Genomic DNA, 27107 nt, shown 5'->3' with positions numbered 1-27107 from the left:
TCTTTCTTTTAACTTCTTTATTAAGTTGGTTGCATAATAGATATATTCTCATACCGACAATTCTTGTCATGAATAAAATCAACAGAAATAAGGCAATAGCAAGGTGTGCTTCACAAATAAACAATCAAGTGGTCAGAATAGGAAATCTGGCCCTGTACAACAAAAAGACTGAGAAGCAGAATGTGAATAAGCCCTGAATTCAGAATATACCTAAAGACACAAAAAGCACAAACCATGAAGATGAGCAGGAAATACAGAATAGGATAAACCTAAGTGGCCAATAAATACAAAGAAAAATCACCAACCTCAATGGCAATCAGATTAAAAAATATCAAAGGTTCCTTGTTTATAATACACAATTACTTAATCATCCATTTGTGTAATAAGAATGAACATTAAGAAACATGAACTGAGTTGCATTTATTTTCACAATATCAATATAAATTCAAAACACCAACTTCATTGAAACTAAGTGTTAAAATGTTCCAAAAGTAAAAGGCAATCTTAATTTTTTAAACTTATGAGTAGGGTCTGCAAAAAAAAAAAAAAGCATGGGTTATTTTATCCTACTTTCAATGAGAACAGGTCTCATCCTGCACTTAAGTGGTATGAACAGCCAAGAACAGCAATCGAATATCACTAAGAGTAATGCCCATATATATCAAAGTATCTAGTTGAACCATGTTATTTCTTCTTATATAGCAAGTCTATTATATTAAACACTCAGCATAATGGAAGCTTACATCTCATGTGACAGAATTACTAAATTAACTATAAATCTATTAGAAATTTTCAATCCCCACTCCCAAAACACTTTAGCATATCTATTAAGTACTGAAGGTCACTTAGAAAAACAGAAGTAACACACACAGTCTCTGCAATTAAAAGCTTTCGTAACACATAAACAATGTTCAGATATAAATTCTGAAATTCTGAACTAAATGTTTATTTCTAAATATGATTTATGTAATCCAGACTTTCTTAACCAGATAGGTCACAGCTATATAATCTGTACAACTGACAGTAGTGTATATTCCAAATAGAGATTTTCTTCCTATTATAATATAAGTTTTTTCTGAATGAACATATATTTCAAGGCTTAAGGTGTAAACAACCTAGTGAAGAAATTAATGTTCATTTAAAAATGTATCACCTCATAATAGGCCCCTGAATTTTCAAATTTACATGTGACAATACATTTACATCTTAAATTTTTAGGAAAGGCACAGGCTTTATGTAAAAAAAGCAGCAAAATTTTAAACCCACCAATTTACTGAAAAAGTCATTACTTTTATTAGAAACAAATAGTGTGTCTCAAGATGTTGGCAACAGGTCATAGTATAGATGTACATTTCATACAGTGTATTTCTCCCTGTAATCATATTCCGGAAGGAGGTGGAATACCTCCTTGGTTGTGGGAAGCAGAAGTATTTGATGGACTGTGTAAGCTGGTCTCCTTGTACACAAACCATGCATTTCCTCCCCAAAGTATCATATTCAGAAAGCCAAAGATCTAAGAAAGAGAAAAATAAACATGAAGGTCTAATATCTTCTTTAAAATCATAGTTATCTTAGTTTTCCTTTAAAAATATTTAACATTTCCAGGCAGTATACCATTATTTCATTTAAAGTTTAAACTACATATGAAGTGGAATAAAAAAGGAAGACTTTACATTTCAGTGTCAAATTCAGATATATAATGACTTATTCCCAATGAAATAAAGGTAAATCTCTAAGTCTGTAATATATAAAACCATGACTAGTGGTTTTATATTTCCTATTTCCTCACTTTACCTGCCTACCTACCATCTTTTCTACTCCAACAGCTGCAGCCAGGAAAGGAGTCAGAAGAACTTTATTTCACATCTCACATTAGTCAACCTAAAAGAAATCAGTCTTCCCAGCTATAAATCTGACGAGAGGAAAGTCTCAGAGATGAATAAATTGAAGCTACCTTATTTTCAGTTTTTTTCTAAAGACAATATATTCTTAGATTTATTAAAAAAAAACAACGAAGAGTGAAATAAGAAGCTTTAAACTATCATCTAGTTGGCCTTCTGTAGGCCAAATGTTTTATATCTTTTTGCATATTTGTATACAGAAAATTTCTGAAACTGTCCATCTCAGATAGCATCAATAAATTACTAAAAACTGACTTTTCAATTACAAAGTTATAAAGCAAAAATATGGCTAAATTGGTTTATAAGGTAGTGCTGACTTTACCCAAGACTTTCTGGAAAAGACATAAGACCTCCCTAAATATAATATATTATCTCCTTTAATATTATATTTAATAATATATTAATATGTGTTTTGGTAGAATAGAGGACTAAAGAATACATACATTTATATAGACCTAACTTTTTAGGTGATTTAAGAAACCATAAAAATATTCTTTTCATAGACTCAGAGCGAGTCCAATTAGAGAACAAGCTCTCAAGTCAGATGTGGTTCAAACGTTGGCTTGCCAACTTACTAGTTGTGTCCACTTGGATAAAGTAATGTGAGCTACATTTGTTTCCCAGATGTAAAAATGAAGATAAGAGCACCACCTCCTGCATTTCTCTTAGGATTGTTGGATAATTTAACATATAAGTCTAACACGTCCTTAGTGTAATGCCACCATAAGAGTACCTTTCAGGTAAAAGTCGTATCTAGTCAATTTCAATGAAAAGAAAGACTCAATTACAATCTTAGTCAAACCTGTTTCCTAGTTTTAAAAGACTCTTCTTTGCTGGTATAAAGATTATATAGTGACCAGGATTATAGCTGCTTGGTAAAAATAAAAACCAACACACCCAGAAATCATTAAAAGCTGTTGTTTTCTTAAATTACTAGTAAGGTTTTTCAAATAAGTAAAATAAAATATTTTATAAATACTGCATACATACCACAGATACATTTAGGGATCCCATACTAGTCACAGAGCCAAAATAACACGTCACTTTTTGACAGGGTTTGAGTTCCTGGACAATATTGTGACCAGTAGCTATTTTAATATCTGTAAGAGCTTTAGCCCAGGCTGAAGTGCTCACCAGCCACAAGAAAGTGGCAACAACAGTAATAACAAAGTCCTAAAGTAAAAAGAAGTGTGAATTAATAAATTTTAAAATACTAAATCTAAATCTATAATGAAGAACATGAGATTACATTGAATCCCATGGTACTGAGAAATAGTCTTCATGATACACTTTATACAAAAGGGCACAGTCAACATCATAAACATTGCTGTGTATTATCACTAGCTGAATCCTGAGCTACAACACAAAGTAAGACTTAATCATCTCTTTAGGAGTAAAAGATAATTACACTAGAAATCAAGATTTTACATAGCCCTTACACAATCACACCTGAACCACTCACTCCCATGCTCATACTTTAGACCCTGCTATCACCAATAACTGTCCTTCATCTCCATTTCAGTAACCTCACTCCTCTTTCTGGCTTCCTCTCTCTGGCACCCCAACTTCACAAATACCTCTTGACCCCATCAAGATCTACAATCTGATCTTACCACTTGTTCACTGTCTCTCAACCTCACATACGCTCTCATTTCCCTCCTTAACTTACTATATTCTGGTCCTTCCTTATATCCCTTGCATATACTCTTTGCTCCCTTACCTTCTCCTGCTTTTTCATATTGTTCTAGCAAAACTAACTTCAGTTAAATTTAATCCTCTGTGGTACAGACAATGAAATGGTGAAAAGCACATATCCAGAAGGCTTGTCTGTTTGAATTCATGATCACAAAATTTTAAGAATGCTCATTATAATACGAAAAGAACAAGAAAGAAATCTCTCTGAAAATACCTTACCCTAGTAATTTTCCATTAAGTCTTTGCTACTTCTTACATTTCTAAAAACAGGACCCAAGCTTTTAACATTTTGGATAGTTTTTTATTTCACTAACATGAATAAAGAAAAAATTATTCTTAACCTATTGTTGGAAAATTAAAATTTTGTCAACTAGTATTGTTACAAAGATCTAAAAGCCACTTTTTAAAATATGCACTTGTTATAAAGTATAAATTCCAACTTGTTTGGTCTTCCTTTAATGATCAAAGTGGAAATAATGTAAAATTTGTATCTTTTAATGTTTTTTATATATTAAGCTACACGCAAGGCTATGAGTTTGTATACAACTGCAGCAGAACTCTCTCCAAGCTCAAGAATGGGTTCTGGAGCTTATCGCAGAAATGGTTTGTTCTTAAAATGAGTATGATTACTTCTTACCCACTTTTGCCAGTAGCTCTTATTTATTTAGGATAAACACCAATGACCACTTATGAGATATAGAAACTGGGTTACATATAGCTTGTCTACCTGGCCAAGATGACAGTGAATAAGAATCTTGTGATTAGGTAACCAAAAACAATATAATTAATTATGAACATGGAAAGTATTTGCATTTTGCATTTGAACTCTCCACTGTTAATGGACTTCTTAAAAATGCAGATCAAAGAGAAAAGGACAGAAACACTACAACTTAAATTTTTGCAACAAGAAAGTCCTTTCCTTTTTGCTGCTGTACTTTTGTGGCAGGTAGACATTGCCTAAACACTTGCTAGAAATACGATGCCATTTGGAGAACTGAAAAATAGTGTATATGAGGTTACTGTATGTTAAAAATGGTATCTCTGAACTAAAGGTTACAGCTTTGACTAATATATATCAAATCATCTTAATTTTCAGGTTTCTTCCTTCCAAATTTGTAATTAAAAATAATGCCGTTTTTTTTCCATCGTGATTATGCTCTTTAAATCTATTTTGCTGGTGGCTTAAGGCACCACATTCTCAGACTTCAAAACTTTTCTCAAAATGATGGTCAAAGTAACCCTAGGGTGAGAAGTGGGGGAAATGTGGGGCTCTGAAGATAGCCTTTGTCCTACTCAGAACTCTAGTAAAGATGCACCATGCATGCCTGGAGTCCCGCAGTTTACAACCTGCAGCTGCCTGTGGCAGCCCTGGTCCTACCAATAATCAAGAATATGATTAATAAGAGTTTTAGGATTTGAGACAACCTATCTTTGTTTGATTTTATTTTACAGTATTTCTGCTTCTCCATATGGCCGAGAGCCCTTAAGCTCCTGCTACTTAACACAGAAAAGTACTACATTTACTTAAAAAGGGAACTAAAGTTGATATAAAATATCATAATTGAAAAGGCCTTAGAAACACCTTAGCAAAGGATTGAGAACTCTGCTAAAAACATATATATCCTCATTAACAAACAGTAATTTTAAATAAATATGTCATATTTAGCTATATTTAAAAATTTGGGTATCTCAAGAAAACTTTACATTTGTATGTTCAAATTAAAATCAGAATTCAAAATTTAATTTAGAAGCTGAACTTTTATAGACAAGAAGCATCTATTTTATATTAGGTTGGCCAAAAGGTCTGGGTAGTTTTTTTCTGCAAAATAAAAGACATTTCATTTTCACCAATAACTTTATTGTTTGGATATTTTGAGTATGTCGGCTATCTCCTGCATTGTATAATGTTGATTGTTCCCAATTAAAGTCTCAATTTGATTGCTACAAACTTCAACTGGTCTACCTGGACTGTGGATCATCGTCCAGCAAGGTATCTCTAGCATCAAACCTTGCAAACCACTTTGGACAAGTTCGATCAGTCACAGCACCTTCTCCACGCACTAATTTTTTTGTTTGTTTTTCAGTTGCGTTTTTACCTTTCTTGAAATAATAAAGCACAATATACTGAAAATGTCACGAATTTTCTTCCATCTTCAATAACTAAAATGTCTACATTGATTTTGATTTTTTAAAAATGCACACTGGTATGACAGCTCTCACAATACAATCCAATAAAATTGTTTTGAATGAAGTTACAGACAACTAAGCACTACGAGAGCCATCTTATAGTAAAAACAAATGTTTTGGCCAACCCAATATTATATGAATAAAAACCACTTAAAGAACTAATTCTGGATTTTTTCTCTATAGGACCACTATTGATCACTCTGAGGTGAAAAATCACTGAACTTTTTGAATGATGCAAGTAGATCAGTTTTATAGTTTTATTAAACAGAAAAACCATCTATAAAAGAATATATTTGAATGCGACTTTTAAAAGGGTAGTCATTTTAAAGCTTACAAAGCAAAATACAAGAAATAAAAGACTCACTAATAAACTTAAAATTTGTTGAGATAATGACACAAGGCAAGAAATGTCTTCATTTAGAATTTAAATTATAGAGAATTTTAACAAAATACCCGATCACCATAGTTTCTTTTTAGATACGGCTTTAAAGTCCAGAAGTTAGAGATTTCTAATATATAATTTTTATTGATTAAGTATTGCAAAGTACCTAATTTTTTTGAAAGGCACCTAACGACCATGAAATATTTTATGAATTCAGAGTTAGGTTTAAGAATCTCTTCTCAGATATAAGAAATAAAATAAGTATGGATGAAAAGAGACTGTTTTACTCCTTACTTACCATTTGTATTCTTATGATCCAGGCAGCAAAAATTAAAAATAAATAATAAATATAATCTGTTATCTTATTTGATAATTTGCTTCATAAATAACTAGAGATGACCAGTAACACCTCTGTTCTCCTTTCAAGTCAGTAACACTAATACTGCCTTTGTACTTATTTTTCTGTAGTGGAGGTCCAGCTTAAACCCACAGATTACCTCTCAATAATAATCCTCAACCAATAATCCAGGGCAGATTCTACCAACTAAATATTAGAGATTATTTGAAGCCAAGAAAGGTGCTAGGCCTTCAAATCCAAATCCTTGTTGCCATCTAAAGTCTACAAATTAGCTCATGAATGCCACTAGTGATAGATTCTATAATTCTTATAGAATTATCTGGATTAATTTTTAAATTAAGAAATTGAGACCATGAGTCAGCAAACTTTTCCTGAAAAATGCCAGACAGTGAATATTTTTTACCTGTATTACAACTACCTAACTTTGCCACTGTAGCATGAAAGCAGTCACAGACAATGTGTAAATGATGAAATGTAGCCATGTTCCAAAAAAACATTTAAAAAAAGCAAAAACATCAGGGCCTTGTTGGATAGCTCAGTTGCTTACAGCATCTTCCAGATATTCCAAGGCTGCAGATTCAACCCCCAGTCAGGATTCATATACAGTTATCAACCAATGAATACATAAATAAGTGGAACAAGAAATCAATGTCTCTCTCTCCCCTCCTCTAAAATCAATAAATAAAATATTAAAACAACAACAAACAATGAATTAGATTTGAGTTGTGGGCAGTGGTCTGCTGATTCCTGACTCTTAACCTCAATAAGACACTGTAGAGGCATAATGCGGGTCTTTGAGAAGAGAGAAAAAAGGTAAATATTAGTAACACAGTTATGAGACTACTAGTATGGAAAGCAATTCTACTTATTTTTTTCTGCTGCTTATAACCAACCTAGTATGCTCTATCACACATTTAAATTTCCGCCCAGTGAAAACCATCTAAAGTCTCCAAGTTAGCTCATGAATGCCACTAATGCTGAATTCTTTAATTCTCAGAGAATCATCTGGATCACATTTTAAATTTAAAAATTTAGACCAGGAGTACAGAAAGAATACTGAAAACATGCTAAAAAAATTGACTTAAACATGACAACAGGAAAAAGCTCATGGCAAACAGGTCAAAATACATTGAACTAGCTTATGCCAAGAATTTTTATTTCCAGTGTAAGGACCTCTGTATTTTACTTCAAGTACAGTGTATATTTATCTTATACAAATTATTTTTGTATAAAAAGAAAGTAATTACTTACAATCATGGGAAGTTTTCGATTGTCCCGATACATGTTTATGTAACCAACATAGACCAGAAGAGCAGCAATGCAGTACAGGAAAATAAAGACTGCAAATGTAACATAGAACTGTGCAGAAGAAGAGTAATCTCCAACGAGGAAATAATGCTTCCAATCTGTATCACACACATTTACACTTGGAGGTGCCTGAAATGATGCTTGATTCAACCTAGTACAAAGGTTCAAATAAATTTATGAATTACCTGGACTTTCCCAGCAGAGTTAGAAATATGTAGATAGAGTACTGAAATGACATTTCAAAAAGTACTCCCCTAAAACAGAGTGGGCAAAGGAGATCTCCAGTTGTCTTCATGGAAAAGAATACAATAATTAACAAACAGTAATACAAGAATAAACTGTGTTTCATGAACGCACAACTGTAAACCTATTTTTGCCCCACCCTGTGTATCAAAAACATTTTCCTTTTGAAAAAAAGAAAAATTAAAATATTTAAGTAAATTAAAATGTTCATAAATCATACATAAATTATAAATTACACCTGGTAATTGATTTGTGATAGGCTGAATACAGACAGAATTTAAATACTTACAAACCCAGATGCTATCTTCCTGTAATAAAATTTTAACAGATTAAGAGGGCTAATACAAAATAAATTACAATTTGAGCCATGATATTCCATTCTAGAAGACAGAGTCTATATGATTAGCACCAGGAGAGACAATTATAAGAATTCACATTTTAACCCTGGATTTAATTACTCACTAACTTCACACTGTCTTTTAATTTTTCCCTATCCATAAATCACAAGAGCACTTATTCCTAAAGATGCAGTTAGAGTTCCTTGTACAGGAAATTTATAAGAGAAGGGCTGGGAATGGAGAGGCAATAATACTAAGCATTTACTACCTAACATACCTTTAATGTAAGATTTCATTTAATCATCAAAATAGCCTTAAAAGGTAATTTTCAATATATTGGACAGAAAAATTGAGTCCTAGGAAGGTCAAGTAAGTAGTTTGTAAGTGAAAGAAGTTTTATACCCTGGCTTAATTAAACACAGGACATATTCAATAAACTGTTCAATGAATATTAGAGTCGAACAGAAGAATTCACAAAAACACAATATTCAGTTTAATTTGAGAGTAAGAAAATAAAGTTTTATGCTAATAAAAGCAAAGGAAGTCATTTCACATAATAAATCCATGTCCTAAAACTACATTAAGAACACTATTATTCAGGAATGGCAAACACATGAGAAATCTGGAGTTTTTGTAAGCTGTGTTTGCTTTCACATGATGGTTTTTCACACTATGGTGATAGGGCAGTTTCTGTTTTGTTTTTGCACTTCTAGTCCACTGTAGAATGATAGAATAAAAACGTCAAATAATAGTTTCTAAATGCTTACTCCTGTTTTCTATACTTATTTCACCACAGACCAGGAAATTAGTTTGTAGATAGGCAATGGTCTACGTACCACAGTGTTTGAGTAGCAATGATCACTATTTACAAATGAGGGTGCAATTTAAAACTTTCTATCCCCAAGATTAATTGCTGGAAATCTTAATGAGTCAATATGAAAGTAAAAAGAGTTGTTAAACCACACAAACAAACAACTCACCTGAATGGATAAGCAAAAGTAGCTGTAACTGTTTTATTCTCAGGATTTGTAGGACATTTCACTAGAATTTCAGTTTTGCCCTTATAACCTCCACAGGTGGCAAAAGCAAATATAGCAGAAATCTAATCAAAGTAAGACAAATGAAAGGCGGGGAGGGAGGAGAAGCATTATTACACCCAAAACATGGGTCATTAAAACTTAAATTATTATTAAAAACTGGATCACTTAACATTATAGAAATACATATTGCAGGAAATATGAAAATTCTCAAATACAAATTCAAAGGTAGGTCGTGGAAAACATTTAAAAATTTACTTGCAACTCTCAACAAATGTGGTTTTATTTTCCCCCAAATATAATATAGGAAATTAGTATACCAGCCCGCATAAAAATTCATTTGCTCATACTCCACATGTACGTACTAAATATTAGTATGAAACTCAGAAGTCTTATTTATTAGTATCAAAATCAAAATGAGTGAATTGGAGATATTTTTATTTGTAACAAAAAGGTAACTTTTAAAGCCAAGAGACTCTATGCCAAAAAGGGATGCCATTTCATGAGCCTATGAGGTCTTATTGTGGGTATCCCATATTTCAAAAAGTAGCTGGAGATTTGTTTCTGTAATCATGCCATACACAAAAAAGTAATGATGTTCTCTCAAATGTCATCCATAACATGAAAAAATTGGAAGCATCCTAAATGTTGATAGGGAACCAAATAAATTATAATTCACTCACACAATGAAACACTGTATAGTCATTAACATGTTAGGAAATAAATACTAATGATACAGAAAAATGTTCATTACACATAAAGTTTGTTTAAACAATGCACTGTGTGTGTGTCTACATTTCTGCATTTACACGCAACAAAAACTAGAAAGGTTATGCATCAAAACTTTAACGGTGGTAACTTCTAAACAGAAGCCAGAAGATAATTTCTTTTTCAATTTGTATCTTCTAAATTTCTTACAAAATAAAAAACAAAACACACCACAAGAAACCCAGATATGATATAGTGACCAAGAGATTAATCTTTCAGCAAATGCTGACGGATCTATTTAAAAATATACTTGGGCTCCAGCTGGCTCAGTTGGTTGGAATATCGTCATGTACACCAAAAGGTTGTAAGTTTGATTTCTGGTCAGGGCACATACCTAGGTTGCAGGTTTGATCATGGGTTGGGGCACCTATGGGAGGCAAATGATAGATGCTTTTCTCTCCCTCACCCTCTAAAATCAACAAAACATATCTTTGGGTGAGGGGGTTTTTTTTTTGAGTTTTTATTTATTTATTTTTAGAAAGAGAGGAAGAGAGGGAGAAAGAGGGGGAGAAAAACATCAATGTGAGAGAAACATCAACCAGCTGCCTCTAGTACATGCCCCAACGAGGGACTAAACCCGCAACCCAGGCATGTGCCCTGACCACGAATTGAACCAGCTACTACCTGTCCCTTTGCAGGATGACACCCAAACAACTGAGCCATACCAGTTAGGGCTCCTTGGGTGAGGATTAAAAACAAAAACAAATAAAACAAACAAAAACAAACATATATATGCACACACACACACACAATCAGATCACTTCTTACCACCACCATAACATCCTGTTCTAAATCACTATTGCCTTTTGCCTAAATTATACGTTAAAAGCCTTCTAAAGGACTTCCGCCAAGATGGAGGCCTAGGTGGAAACACTTTGCGTCCTCCCACAACCAAATCTAAAAACAACAAAGTTTTAACAACAATAAACGCAACCAAACCACACAGAAAATCGAACAATACAGAGTCTGAAAACAACGAACCGCTCAGCTAAACTGGTGAGGGGGTGAAGCCAGCAGCAGAGCGGGTCGGGCAAAAAAGATCCCCCGACCCAGGCGGTGTACTGGCAGCCGAAAGCTCGGATCTCAGGTGCGGGCTAGCCACAGGCGGACCCAGGGAAGAGGCCCGGCTGGCTGTCTGCAGTTGGTTGCGCATCTGCATGCAGATAAACCAGTGAAGAGGTAAGCATTGAGACAGATCAAGCAGGCCCCAGCGGCACAGGGCAGTGGCTCGCACATTTGTGCTCAGATAAATAGGCGGGGGAGAGTGGTGAGGCGGCCTGGGGGAGCGAGAGGACCGCCAATGCTCCCTCTCTGACCCTGCCCCCACATACAGCATCACAAACCAGCGACCTGGGTGGCTCCATCCTGGTGAGCAACTAAGGCGCCTCTCCTCATATGTAACAGGCACAACAGATCAAAACATGGCTCAAGAACAACTCAGAGCCCCAGAGCCAATAAATCTAAGCCAGGAAGAAATAGCCAAACTTTCAGATGCACAGTTCAAAACACTGGTGATCAGGATGCTCACAGAATTGGTTGATTTTAGTCATAAATTAGAGGAACATATGAAGGCTAAACTAATTGAAATTAGGGGAAATGCACAGGAAACCAATAGTAATGGAAAGGAAACTGGGACTCAAATCAAGGGAGCAGACCAGAAGGAAGGAAAAAATGACCAAACAGAAAAATATGAAGAAACAAGAACTCAAAAAAATGAGAGGCTTAGGAACCTCCAGGACATCTTTAAACACTCCAACATCCAAATTATAGGGGTACCCGAAGGGGAAGAGGAACAGTCACGAGTGGAAACCTTATCTGAACAAATCATAAAAGAGAACTTTCCTCATTCTGGCAAAGGAAATAGACTTCCAGGAAACCCAGAAGCTCAGACAGTCCCAAAGAACTTGGAGCCAAGAAGAAACACACCAAGGCACATCATCAATTACATTAGCCAAGATTAAAATGAAGGAGAGAATCCTAGAAGCAGCAAGAGCTAAGGGGACAGTCACCTACAAAGGAGTTCCCATCAGACTGTCAGCAGATTTCTCAAAAGAGAACTTACAGGCAAGGAGGGGCTGGAAAGAAGTATTCCAAGTCATGAAATCCAAAGACCTACATCCAAGATTGCTCTATCCAGCAAAACTTTCATTTACAATGGAAGGACAAATAAAGTGCTTCTCAGATAAGATCAAATTCAAGGAGTTCATCATCACCAAGCCCTTATTATATGAAATGTTAAAGGGACTTGTCTAAGAAAAAGAAGATAAAAAAGATGAACAGTGAAAGGACAGCAAACTCACAGCTATTATCAACGACACCTAAAACAAAAGTAAATTAAGAGGACAGCTAGATCAGGAGTGAACCATAGAAATGAAGATCATGTGGAGGATTAGCAACAGGGGAGTGGGAGAAGGAGAAGGGGGGAGAAGGTACAGAAAATAAGTAGCACAGACAGTAGATAGAAAATAGATAGGGGGAGGGTAAGAATAGTAGGGGAAATATAGAATCTAAAGAACTTGAGACATGTGTTCATGAACTAAAGGGGGAAAGAATGGTGGGGGAGGGGTGTGCAGGGTAGAGGGGAACAGAGGGGGAGAAATAGAACAAATGTAATGGCATAATCAATAAAATAAAAAATATATTAAAAAATATTTTTAAAGCCTTCTAAATTGATCCTGCTTCTGTCCTTGCCACTGCGTCAGTCTATTATCAATATATCAGCCAGAGTAATTTTTTAAAATATAAGACAGAAAATTCTATCCTCTGCTCAAAACTCTCCAATACCTTCTGAGTTGTCTCTGAATAAAAACCAAAGTTCATAAATGGTCTACAAGACCCATTCCTCCCTTAGTATTTCTGACCTCATGTTGCTACCTTTCACCTGCCAAAACTCTTTACATAAAATGGTCTTCTTACTATTCCTTAAAGATATAGGAGAAACTCCTCCTCCGGAGCCTTTGTAATGGCTATTCTCTCTGTCTGGAATAAAGTAGCCTACCCTTACCTGTTTGCCAAAGGCAGTCAGAAACCATTAAATAGAAAATTCCATAAATAAACAATTCATACGTTTTAAATTGCATGCCATTCTAAGTACTGTGATGAAATCTTGTGCTATCACACTCTGCCTGGGATGTGCATAATTCTCTCTGTTCATGGTATCTTCACTATACTTGCTACCTATCCATGGGTCACCTATTAGCCTAGTTGGTTCTCAGATTCTGGTATCACAGTAAGACGGTGTTCAAATAACCCTTATTTTACTTAACAATATCCCCAAAACTCAAGAGTGGTGATGCTGGCAATTTGAATGTTGAAGAGAAGCCTTAAAGTACTTGAACACATGGTCAAAAGATCAATAGCCTCAGATAACATCACAATGCCTAAGTCTTTCACCTCACTCCATTTCTCATGTATACAGTGCATCATCTCACATCATTACAAGAAAAGGGTGAGCATAGTCCAATCATACATTTTGAGAATGACCACATTCACACAAACTTTTACTATAGCATACTGTTGTAACTGTTCTATTATAGCTGTTAATCTCTTACTATGCCTTATAAATTAAACCTTGTCAAAGATAAGTATGTATAAGAAAAAACATACCTTATCCATGCCTAATTTATAAATTAAATATTATAGATATGTATGTATAAGAAAACATACCATATGTAAGGTTTGATGCTATCCATGCTTTCAGGCATCCCCTGGGGGTCTTTGACCATATTTCCCGCAGATAAGGGGGACTATATTACATGATTCACTTCCTATTTCACTGCTCACTCTTATGATATGACCTTATCAGAGAGGCCTTTCCTTAACCACACTTTATTAAATAAGTGCCCCCAACTCCATACTGCCTATTGCTTATATGCTGTTCTATTTTTCGTCCATTGTTAACTAGCACTGCCTGATAGTACTTAAAATTATTTGTCTGTTTTTCCTCTTTGAATTTGTAAATTCAAAGAGGGCAGGGACTTTGCTCAAGGTCACAGATGTCCAGCAAATTCATTCAGTGCAGCTCTGAAATCAAGCCTATACTGTTGAACAGAGGTATAATGCCTTTCATGGGTCCAGGGCCTTGAATCCAGCCATAATCATGAAATATACCTATCAAGGGATTACCCCCACTCCCCCCAAGAAGAAGAAATATAAGAAATGGAATCTGGTTACAGATATAAAGAGTCTGAGGTAATGTCCAGCACACAGTTGGGAGTCTCCAGTTAGAAGTTACTAGGTAAAGATAGAAGAATGATTACTTTCTGGGCATAACTGAACATAAATACACAGGGTGAAAAGAGAAGGCCAGGAAATAAGTCAGGGGCATGTGCTCACATTTAGGATTAGGAAAAAAAAAAAAGAAACATACAAATTAAATCAATGGAACCGAAGAGGCCAGAAACAGATGTGTGTGCATGGACAAATTATGTCTAATTGAGCTGGCACTGCAGACAGATCACCAAGGAAAGGAGTGCAGGATTTTGACTGCAACCTCGTGGGAGACGCTGCTGGGCCAGAACCACTCAGCTAAGCTGCTCCTATATTACTAACCCACAGAAATGATGAGATAATAAATGTGTATTATTTTAAATGCTAAGTGTGAGGTAATTTGCTATGTAGCAATCAATAGATAATTAATACAAAGAAGGACTGTTCAATAAATGATCCGGATGGACTAGATAGATACTTAAATGTAAAAAGTCTTAAAAATTTAAAGATAATATAAAAGAATATCTGTGACCACAGAGAAGAAAAGAATCTCTTAAGATTAAAAAAAACCACATTATGGTTAAAGCTTGTTAAACCCAATTACAAAAACAACTTTTTTAAAATCAAAAGCCAGCTTTTGAATGTAAAACAAGCTACAAACTAGGTAAAGGTATTTGCAATAATGTCACAATGGATTAGTGTCCACTTAGATCTAAGAGAAACTCTTGCTCATGTGTACTACAGCACATGCATAAGAATATTCATGAACATTGTTTATAATATCAAAATATGGGGAAAAGGGAAGCAATAGGAAAATGAATAAAATATGGTAATATACACTTAGGATGGGAAGTTATATAGCAATGAAGACATATGAACCACAGCTGCTCACTTCAACATAGATGAATCATAGAAACCAAATGTTCAGGGAAAAATGTTGCAGACTACAACAAAGTATGATGCCACTCTTTTAGAAGCTCTGTTTACTTGTCCTCATCACTCCCACCACTATTTCTGTTCAGGCCCTCACCATTTTGCACTGGGACTAACCCAAAAGACTCTTCTTCTCATTTCTAATCTCATTCTTATCATCATTCATCTTCTATAGTGTGTGCTCAAAGGCTGCAGTGTCTAGTAAGGTCGTCACAAGCCACATGTGGCTATAAACAGTCTGAACTGAGATGGCTGTAAATGTAAAATATATAATGGATTACACAGGTTTAGCAATCTGTATATTTAGCAATCAGTATATTTGTTTATACTGATTAGTTGTTGAAACAATATTTTGGATATACTGGGTTTCATAAAATATATAATTAAAATTAATCTCACCTGTTTCTTTTCACTTTTTTAGTGTGGCTAGTAGAACACTTAAAATACTATGTTGCTTGCATTTATAGTTTGCATTGTGTCTCTATTGGGCAGAGCTCCTTCAGTGATGTCATACTGATATGAAGTAAAAATCTAGTCATGTCATCCCCCTGTTTAAAGGAATTTCCTCAATGACTTTCCAGACCTAATTTCAGAAAAGGAAAAGAAAAACCACAACTTCTTAATTTGGTATAAGAAGTATGGCTGAGGTAGCCCCAACTCTATCTTTCCAGATTTATGTACACTATACTCCCTGCCAGGTACTGTACACTGTCACACTGTACTACTTATTATTCCTGAATCACACAATGTGTGTATATCTTGGCTGTACGTTTCTTCTGTCAGGAACTGCCCCTCCCCTTTCTCTACCTGGCTCATCCTTTAAGATGCTACCCAATTTCATGTGGTAAAACTATGCTGTCTTCTTGGCCTGCCATAGACTTGGGTCATTAATTCTACCCTAAGCACTTCTCTAGTGTATCTTGCTTTGTAAAAGAAAAACCAACTCCAACACAAAAATAATAAAAACTAGCCTCCCACTTAATACAAAAATCAGTAAATGGCATCCTGTACTATAGCTTGTGTTTTTTTTCCCCCAAACTATGTTGTTATCTTTCTCTTGACAGACTGACTGACTTGTCTTTGCACTTGGTCTTACACAGGATTTTTGGTGCCTCCCTGGCAGAATGCCTGGCACATATAAAATACACATTAAAAAACTTTAATTAAAGAAAAAGATCAACTTCCAATGATCTACAAATAAAATCATATTTTGAGTCTTACATAACCATCATTTTGAAGCTGCCTCTTTGTTAGGAGGATAAATGTCACATTTGCAATTCAGGTTTTTATCTTATGGAAAAAAAGGGCAAGGTACACACTTTTACTAAATGGAGGGCAAAACAATTGGAGGGTAAATTATTCAACTATCTCACCTCTCCCATTCTATTTTTATTTAGATTTGAAGTGATATACTGGGTGAAACCTGGCCTGCAGAATATATTTATGTGGTCTTTCCAGTATTCATAAAAAAAAGTGAATTTGTTATCAATATGTTAATATCAGCACAATTTACAGAAAAATTTGGATATCCTGCTTTTCCTGACTGTAGGGAAACTGCAGATATGGTGACATCAGACCCATAGTCCAATAAAGCAAGTCAGGTCATGTGCTTTCCAGATTATCACTTCTCTAGTGTCTCAGTAATTGTCAGGATGTGTGTCAGGGTTTACAAGGAATCAATTAACTTATACTGTTGTTTTTTGAGCAGCTTGTTTCATTCATTTGTGTACTTTATGAGGGTGGTTCCTATGAGCACCTTAGTGTCTACTAATCTAAAATGAAAAGCACTGCTATGCTAATTTGTATTTCTTTGCCACTTGAGAAATTCATTTTCCATCTGGCTCTATCCCATGAAGAATGAAACTGCTGACATGAAATTCTACCTGTACAGTGACAGTAAGAATCCAGAACAAGATAACAACAAATTTCTCTTCAGGTCAAAAAGGTTCCATATTCATTATGACAGCCTTAAGTCACTAGAGAAACAATTTTACTTACCTCTCTGCCCAGTAGACCCATACCAGAAGCATGACAGCTCTCTCACTAATTTAGAGATCTGTAACTTCAGAGTTAATATTACAGCCTGGTTCTCTAGAAGACTACTCGCCAAAAAGATTACAGTACTAACTGATGTACAAGAAGAAAATACTTGACCTACTTATGTCTACTTTTAGACTTACACGAGGAATTCAAGTTTTATTAATATATCACTGAAACCCATGCTAGGGCTGCATGTCAGAGTCATATGTTAGCACAGTATGTTGGGTGTCCTGAAGGTACGGAGAGTCCCACAACACAGAAGGACAGACAGTGATATCTTCATCTATTCTTTCACTTTCAGTGTTCATGTATGACAATGTGAATGTACCTGTCCAAGTGCCTTTATGGAATAAATTATCTAGTTAAACAAAACCATCACAAGATAATCTGGTAGCTTAAAAATATCTTCAGAAACTAAACTAATAATACAAAAACTCACATCCAAAGGAGAAAACAGAAGCATTAATACCCTATGTGAGCTATATTCACCAGTCACATAACAAGGTGAAAACAGATTCCACTTAATCAGATCACAAGGGGGGAGGGAGGGAGGAAATAAATCAATGAGTCTCTGAAGTACAGATTTAAAAATATGAATGAAATTTACCTTGAGTATGTCAAATGCCTTAATATACTCACATGGTAAAAGACGCATCTAATTTATACATGCAGACTGGGGCTCTGTGCATAAAATAAATTTTAATGTCTATAAGTCTATGAGCTGATAAGGGTTCATGGTAAAAAAGAAAAGTTTGATGATTCCTAGTATTTTCAATGAGTTATTTATCCTACAGTCAGAGCCCCAAAACCTTGCACCTATTCCCAGACCTTGCTCTGCACACTAAGGGTTCTGCTGAGGAACATTAGTACTCATCTAATTTATGAGTGTCTTTTATATGTTTCTATTTGCAGGGTCCTCACTGTTACTTGCTTTCATCATTAATCTGATTATCATCTGCTTAAATTTCTTTCTGCCCAAGGGTTAGTTTAGGAAAATTATATTATAGTTTAAGAAAATGAAATGTATAATTGAAATCTCCAGAAATAGATCTAGAAGTATATTGTATATATGTGTTGAGAGCAAAGCCAAATACATGCTTTTACTAAAACAAATGATCACTTAGTATTTAATATAAATTATCACAGCATGTTTGCCTTTGCTATCACTATGATTAGAGCCTAGAACCAAGGTATTTATTTTTATGAGTCAAAGCCTGAAGGATTTACTGAAGATACTCATTTTTAAAAACATTTTGTTATTGATGCTGGTATTTTAGTTTACTTCCACTGAGCACTGAACAAAAGAAATCAGTTACAAAGTCCTTCAGTTTTATCCTTCTACTATCTCCCTTTGTTTGTGAAATACAATCATAGAAAGTTCTAAACAGACTGTTGGTACAGTTCTATAACCCTTAGGAATCTGGAACAGGAGAAATAAACCTGAGCTCCTGATGAAATAAATAGTGAGAAGTTTTTTGTTAACTATTATATGTTGGAAACATCTTTATGTCACCTTTTATCTTAAACTGTTAACCTGAGTATGAAAATAGAAATCTCTGGGAAATCAAAATATACTTGTTTTAAAATCATTTCAGATTGCTCTATTATTTTTATGTCTTTTGGAGTGAATCACTATCCTGACTTGGCTGGCTGTTTTGAGGTGAGTCTGTCATTTCAAAGAAAGCTAGTAGTATTTGTTGCCACTGATAAATTGAGTTTTAGGTGAAAATAGTTTCTTTCATGAGTTTTTGGATATTTTAGGATGTAGGCTCAACTTGAGAGAGTTTGCTAATTGTCCCCTTTTTTTCCCATCTAGTGGTTTCACAGTGATCTCCCCGTCTGGTAGTTTTATGATTGTTTCTACCTGGCCTTCTGAGTCTGCCAGCCCACAAACAGCACAAGTTAGAATGAAGCCCACCCCCCCTCCACCCAACAACAGCATGCGAGTATTTGCCATCACAAATCCAGATCCTAAGCTGGCAAGTGGATTGATTCGGGCCTGTTTCGAGACTGTATCTCTTCTGTATCTCTTCTCGAAGTACTCAGCTCTATGTAAGGTTTATTTCCCAGAGCTGCGAAACAGTCCTCCTCCCACCCGTATCTTCTGTTCCACTTCTGGTCCCCAATGTCCCCAATGACACTTACCTGGTATGACTACACCAATCTTAGTTGTGGTCTTTGGACTCCTCCAAGTACCCAAGACCCTTGTAGTAAATACATGAGGTCAAAAATATTTTCACAATATCACCGAGACATTATTTACCTTTTACACTGTGCTGGTATTTGCACTGACTTAAGCAACGTTACTACTGGTGGGTAAAAAAACTGCTGGGCTTTGGTAACAATCAGCAAAAGCACCAACTGTTATGCATTTGCAGTTTAAAAAAAGTCAGTTTCACTTACAAATGCTTTTGATGAAACAGTAAAACTTTTTATTTTATAAAATCATGACATTTCAGTCTTAATATTCTCTAATGAAATAGGATATACAAATACGTTCACTGCATAGCAAAATACAATGGCTGTCTCCAGGGAAAGTATTTAAACAACTGAATTGTATGGTGAACTACCATTTTACCTGGAAAGAATAAGTAACAGGCAAAATATAGTTATTCAGACTTGGATATCTGGCAGATATTTTTTTCAAAAATGAATGAAGTGACCCTTTAACTTCAAGGAAAGCTGGCAGGATGTGTTGCCAATGATGTGATTCAAGCTTTCAAGTGATTTATTATTATTGGTTTTTTTAAAGACTTATATATTTATTTTTAGAGAGAGAGGCAGGGGCGGGAGAAAGAGGGAGAGAAACATCAATGTGTGGTTGCCTCTGGTGTGCCCCACAACTGGGGATCTGGCCTGCAACCCAGGCATGTGCCCTGACTGGGAATTGAACTGGTGACCATTTGGTGCACAGGCCGGCGCTCAATCCAATGGGCCTTACCAGCCCGAGCCAGGATTGTTCTTTTAAAATAAATAAATGTTTTTAAGTGTATCAGCTTGAATTTCTAACATGTTAAATACTGATTGATATAACCCACCAAAACAGAAGCTCCTTCAGGTCCACAATATTTAAGACCATAAAGGACTTCTGTGATCAGAGTGTTTGAGAAGCACTGTATGAAAGCTTCAGTCTGTTATCACAGATTGCTACTGTATGTGTTTGTGTGTTGTGAAAGTAGTGACAACACATGTATTTTATCTCTGAAAATTACATCCCATCTACCCTATGAGAGTGTTCATGGTATAAATACTGAGTGGATTCCAGGTGGTAAAAACAGAGAGCAAAGGCATGAGTCAATAGGTCTATTTACAAGCATTAAGTGTAAAAAATCCGTGTGGGCACAAAATGCTATATGAAAGAAATCCTTTTTCCCTTTCCATATTAGAGGAGGGAAATAAACACAAAAGGCAGCACTGACAAAGGCAAGTTTCCTAAAAAGTAATCTGTGTTACATATGGACTGATAGCCTAAAAATGTAAGTTAAGCAAATTGATGAGACAAGCATCATTTCATATATGGCCCCCATTCTGCAAAACGGTTTGTATTTTCTGGGGTGCTCCTCTGTGCCATACTGTAAACCACAACATTAGAATAAACCATGGTTCCTGTTTGCAAAAATCTTATAGTCTACTTGGGATGACTAAACTTTGAATATTTTATATAAACTAATACGTATTTCTGGAAGTTTGTGGTTTAAAGAAATTAATTTATGTAGTGCTCAAAGTAGTACAGGTTCTCTTATGGTTTTCCACACTAATTTTCCTGGATAATAACTTATCCCAAAGTAATGTTCTTAAAGGCATAAATAACTATAAAATCGGAAAAAAATTTCAAACTTGATAAATTAATCAAGAAGATACTACTTATTTTAAGTTCTAAGACCGTTATTATAAATGTGCTTTTAACAAACAAGAAAAATATTTACTCCAGATACCTTGTTTTTTAAACTTGAATTTTTTGGTAATCATTTCAATAATTTATTAAAAGACCGATTAGAAACACAATGGTAAATTATTAAAATGACTAAGCACAGATTGTTAAGAGTCCTGGGTATTCTAATATTCATGGGATACTGGGTAAAGTACTTAATTTCATTAATAGTGAGAATAAAGTTGACCAACACTGACAAAAATATTCACAGATGGTTAATAATTCTAACATTCAAGTTCTTTAGTCTGTGATTCCATATGTACTCCTCCAATCATAGAAATCCAACAGTAGTATCTCTTCTCTAATTTTGTGTGTATGGAATTAGAAAAGCATATTACTTGGATTCCTTAAGGGCTAAAACATTTGTTCAGTGTCTACCCTATGCAAGAATAACGTCAAAAAAGTCCAGTGTTCAATATTAAAAGAAGATATCATTTTAATGAAAAACTTTGATCTAAATAGTAGGGATAACTAAATATAAAGAACCAAATTAAAATTTATGACAGAAATATTAAAAACTTCAAAAGCTACTTTGATAAAATTAATTCTCGACTATTACTTCCTTCTTCAACTTACATATGCGGCTTCTATTCTTTTTTTTTAATCCTCACCTCAGGATATGTTTATTATTTTAGAGAGAGAGGAAAGGAGGGAGCAGAAGGGAGGGAGAGGGAAAGAAGGAGAAGGGGAGAGGGACAGAGACAGAGAGACTGAGACGTCGATGTGATGGCTGCCTCCCATATATGCCTGATCTGTGATCGAATCTGCAACCTTTTGGTGTACAGGACATGGCCTCAACCAACTGAGCCACCCAGACAGGGCGGAGCATCTGTTCTTACCTATATTTTATATTGTCACTAAGATAGGCTGCTCAAGGCAGGAAAACATGTTGGAAGACAAATGAAAAGCATACAATATGCCATTTCTAAAGTTTAAAATATCTAATAGAGAAGAGTGATCTTGAAGGACCAGGAAATATGTACATCACTCATATAGGGCTCAATTCTATCCACCCCCTGGGTATAGTCTTTTAGAAACATAGTATCTCAGTCTTGGAGAAAACCAAGAACTGTTCAACTGCGTTATCATCATTCACATATTTGTATATTAACTCAATCACTGCAACAGCCCTGCATTGATAGTCTCATATAAACGTAACAAAAATTCAACTTCTACTGAATTACACAAAGAGAACTAAGGCAATGCCACTGCCAGGCGCTATACCTAGGGGCCAGGAGTACATTAAAAATACATATTAAAAAAACTTGAATTATATATATCTTTATATAAAAATAATATGGTAGCTACAGTTTAGAAACCAAGTGAAGATGCATCTGCTTCACCAACTATATTTTTATTCTGCCAGTAAATATTTACTGAGCATCTTGCCTTCATGTCTATGAGACATTCAGATTTGTAATCCTTGAAAGGTACACATTATCGGGTTATATATAAGCCTAACATCATTTAGAACCTTGCTAGCAATAAGATGATTTGGAGAATCACTCTTTTAGTTATATGATAAGCAGCCTTTATCTAGATTTTAGATGTTTGCAAACTTATTTATTGACTATTTTTAGAGGTAACTCTGCACCCAACATACCCCAATCAGTGACTTATGAAACTTTTTTTTAATCCTAATCCAAGGACATGCTTATTGATTTTGAAGAGAGAAGGGGGGGACAGAGAAAGAGAGAGAAAGAGAGAGAGAGAGAGAGAGAGAGAGAGAGAGAGAGAGAGAGAGAGACATAGATGCCAGAGTGAAACAGCCATTGGTTTATCTCACATATGCCTGGACTGGGCTGAACTTGCAACCTAGGCATGTGCCTTTTGACCAGGAACTGAACTCACAACCTTCTAGTTCACAGACAATACTACAACCAACTGAACCACACTGGCCAGAGCTGAAACTTGAATATTTCACCCAAAACACATTTAAAACTCTCTACAGCCCTGGGTGGCATGGCTCAGTTTATTGAGCGCTGGACTGGACTGGGAAGCAAAAGGTTGCTGGTTCCATTCCCAGTCAGGGCACATGCCTGGGTTGCAGGCAAGGTCCCCAGTTGGGGGCGCAGAGAAGCAACCACACATAAATGTTTCGCTCCCTCTTTCTCCCTCCCTTTCCGTTTCTAAAAATAAATAAAATCTTAAAAAAAATTTTTTTTAAATCTCTACAATGGGCCTTTCTCCTCTAGAACCTTGTTTTATCATTCATTCCCCTCTGCCTGTTTTTAACCTCCAATAATTCTATTCCCAAGTCTCTTCTCTATAGTGCACAAACCCTTTCAGTCTTTCCCATCTTTAAGATGGGTTACCACCAAATTTCTCCCATCTTCAGTCAAATAGTGGTTTATTCTCTCTGTCTTCACTTTCTTAACATATATCTGTTCAGCCTACCACCATTCTGTTTTCTGATTTTATTGAAACTGCTCTTCCTAAAGCCATCAATAGTCTCTTGATGACCAATACCAAGGGTATATTTTAAGCCTTATTTTAGTTAACTTCTCTACTGTACCTGATAATGTTGAGCACTCTTTTCTTAAAATTCTAATATGAATGCCATGATGTTTCCTCCCCATCTTTCAAACCATTTCTTCCCTCCTTTGTTGGCAGATATTTGTTGAATGTCCAGCTCACATTAATCTTTTAAAACCTATGTCAATATATCTGTCTATATAGTACCTCCACTTATATGATCTAAAGAGACCGCAAACATAATATATCCAAAACCTTATTTATCTTGCACCAAAAATTTGCTTCTTTTTCATAGTGATCTATCTTGGATAGCGGTGTCACTACCAAGCCAAGTCAGAAATATGGCAGTCATCTTAAGAGTCCTCCCTCTTCTTTACCCTCCAGATATATTCTAATTTTTACATTTCTTTTCTTTATTCCCACTACAATTAATTTCGGGCCTCATAATTTTTCAAGCAACAGGTCTTCTTTTCAAGTATGACATTTCAATCCCCTACACTGCTGACAAAATAAAAATTTCTAAAAGGCAAATGTAATCTTATTGTTCACTTGTTTAAAACTCTTAAATGAGTGAGTCTCCATTCTGTGGTAGAAATTCTGGGTTTGAATGGAACCTATCCAATAAACTCCCACAATTTATGTACCCTGCACACACACATTTTCCTAAGGAAAAGGCCCAGAGGGTTAAGAACCATTGGCAGATTAAACAAACAAACAAACAAAAAAACTCCACAAACTATCCTGCAAGCCCTCTGAAACCTTTCAGAATCATTTCAAGCCATACCCTCCCTCCCAGTCGATGATGTTGCAGGCAACCCCAAATACTTTTAAGCTTTCAAACAGAGCTATGCTGTCAACTTTTCACACCACTAAAAATAAGATTCCCTTTGTCTGGAAAGTCACTCCCCAGTGAACAAGTACTCATCCTTCAAGTGTTATTTCATCTGTAAAATTCTCCCTGGTTCCTCTAAGCAATTGATTTCTCCTTCCTTTTACTTACTACATCTTGCCTATATGTTCATTATAGTACTTATCATATGGCATTTTCATGTTTGTTTGTACATCTCAACAGTTCATGGGGAAAAAACAATGTTTTATTCATGTTTGTGTGCTAGTGCTTAGCACAGCACCTGTGTATAATACATTTTCAAATATTTGTTGAATAAACATTCCCTACACCATTAACAATGAATAATCTTCTCATAAAAGGTTCCCCAGTGTAATAAGAAGTTCAAACACTAGTATTTCCTTAAAAAGCTTTAAAAAGGATATTATCCAAAATACATAGGACTATAATCACTAACAAATTTACTGCTGTTTTGAAAATACTATGATAAAAGTCAAATCTACATCTTCTTAATAAAGACAAATAATATAAGCACAAATATAAACGACTGCCTCTTTGTGCAAGTGAAAATTTAAATTATAAATTTAACTATAATCCTCAATGCAACTGACTAGCTTAGTTAAATGTGATTTTTCTCCTGCAACTTAAAATTTTTATATATTCAATTAATAATTTATAATTAAATCTGGACCTAGGTTTACAGAACCATAAATGCACACAATTATGTGTCTTTAAAATAGATATTTGTGTGAAATCGGGATGATTTCAGTTTTCAGAAAACACCAAGTGAAACCTTGGGGAAAAGGTAGGTAGGAAATCAGATTGAGTACCCATTAAAGACAGAATCTGAGTTTCCCTGTTACTTCAAAAAACATCCTGGGTAGGTTATTTATTACAGGAAATCGAAAGTTCTTACTCTTCACCATTCTATCACTAAAATACAGAATTAAATGTAAATTTTGCTCACTACACGCTGGATACATGCCAGCTGCCTACTAATAACCGCCTGAAAATCAGCACTAAAGTATGTATGAGGCCATGCAGTCTGAAGAAAATCCGCAGTGCCTGGTCTATTTCCCAACTTCTCCAAGTGACTTGATCACTGTCAAGGCCGAATTAATAAGTCTCCTTTGATGTTAATGATTGAGTGTTCCCAGGAAAGGACTAAAAGATGACTACAGGCTGTTGCTTGGAAATACTTACACAAACAGTGATGGCGATTCCTAGCATGTGTTTAAGTGAATCGGGCTGAGAAGACGCGTTTTGTTAAAAGACCTTTCCACCCCCGCTCGCGTCTCCCGCCACCATCCCCGCCAGCTTCCCTGACATACTGATTATTTTTATCCTTTTAACTTGGAGCTAATCTTTAAAACAAATTACTAAGTGAGTGCTCGTCAAATCACTTCGACAAGGCACAACTACAACAGCTTTCGAGGGAGCAGCTTCGCCTCAAGTCAGCACGGGACAGAAAGGCAAGGGCCGGCCCTTTCCACGGGAGGCGCAGACAGCCGCCCGGGGCGCGACTCCCGCCAGCAGGGTTTCGGTTAGACTGCAACAGGAAGTTTTCTCTTCCCTTGCGGCTAACAGGAAAGCCAAAGAGAAATTTGAACTCCCACTTCCTCGGGGGCACCCAGAGGTGAGCTTAAGTGTAGGAGGGCGGCTCCGCCCGGCACACAGGCCACCTAGGGGCTACTGATTCCACGCGCACCGTGGCGTCCCCGCCCCGTGAGGGCCCAGGCCGCGGCCTCTCGCGTCCTCCCCGCCCATCCAGTCCGGCGGCGTCCCGGGAATGGCGGAGACTTCGGAGACTTCGGGGCCAGCGCGAGCAGGGCCGCGCCCCCGCTCCCGGGGCTCCCCGCCTCCTCCCCTAGGGCGCCGGCCGGGCCGGAGCGGGTGCGGCTACACTCACCCACTCGAGGACCTTGATGAAGCCGAGCGGCTCCTTGAGCGGGTTGAGATTGAGCTGGAAGGAGGACATCCTCTGAAGGAAGGAAGGAGAGACAATCAGGACCACGGGGCGGAGGAGGAGGGGGACCGACGAGATACAGCAGATCGGCGGCGAGGACGGGGAAACGGGGAGGGCTCCAGGAGGCGGGCCCAGGAAGCCACGGGGCGGGGCGGCGGTTGAGCCACTGGTTTAGGCACTGGGGCGGAGACTGAAGGGGGCGGTGGCGGTACGCGAGGGATGGACAGCGGCTGTGAAGGGGAAGAACCTCCCGGTGCAGCACCTGGCCTAGCCGGCTGATCCGCTGGCGAACCAAATACTTGTTGGACGCCATGCTGTGTGTGCGGCGCCCCTTTGACTGAAATTCGGCCTCTGGCGCGCCCTTTCCTCCGCGCATGCGCACACACCCTCGCGTCTGCGCAGAGGGAGGCTTCCCCACCAAGAGCCTGGGATTTGGCTTCCTTGGTCTCCCACCTTGCAGAACAGCAGTTGTCTTACACACGCTTCTCT

At 36.4% G+C, this 27107-nt stretch overlaps 1 protein-coding gene across 1 annotated transcript; it reads right to left on the bottom strand.

Moving 5' to 3' along the window:
* SYPL1 (synaptophysin like 1) lies at positions 1-26752 on the bottom strand. The gene is made up of 5 exons (XM_037166381.2): positions 26562-26752; positions 9393-9514; positions 7775-7982; positions 2892-3074; positions 1-1513 (listed from the first exon to the last, which is right to left on the bottom strand). Exons 1-5 carry the CDS (start codon positions 26628-26630, stop codon positions 1379-1381), a joined length of 717 nt encoding a protein of 238 aa, XP_037022276.2. The 5' UTR covers positions 26631-26752; the 3' UTR covers positions 1-1378.
* Between the last annotated feature and the right edge of the window lie 355 nt (positions 26753-27107).

The sequence above is a fragment of the Artibeus jamaicensis genome, unplaced genomic scaffold (assembly GCF_021234435.1).
Source record: "Artibeus jamaicensis isolate MK-2021 breed Jamaican fruit bat unplaced genomic scaffold, CSHL_Jam_final contig_834, whole genome shotgun sequence".
NCBI lineage: Eukaryota > Metazoa > Chordata > Mammalia > Chiroptera > Phyllostomidae > Artibeus > Artibeus jamaicensis.
The sequence above is the reverse complement of the archived record's forward strand: the minus strand, read 5'-3'. Positions and strand labels throughout refer to the sequence as shown.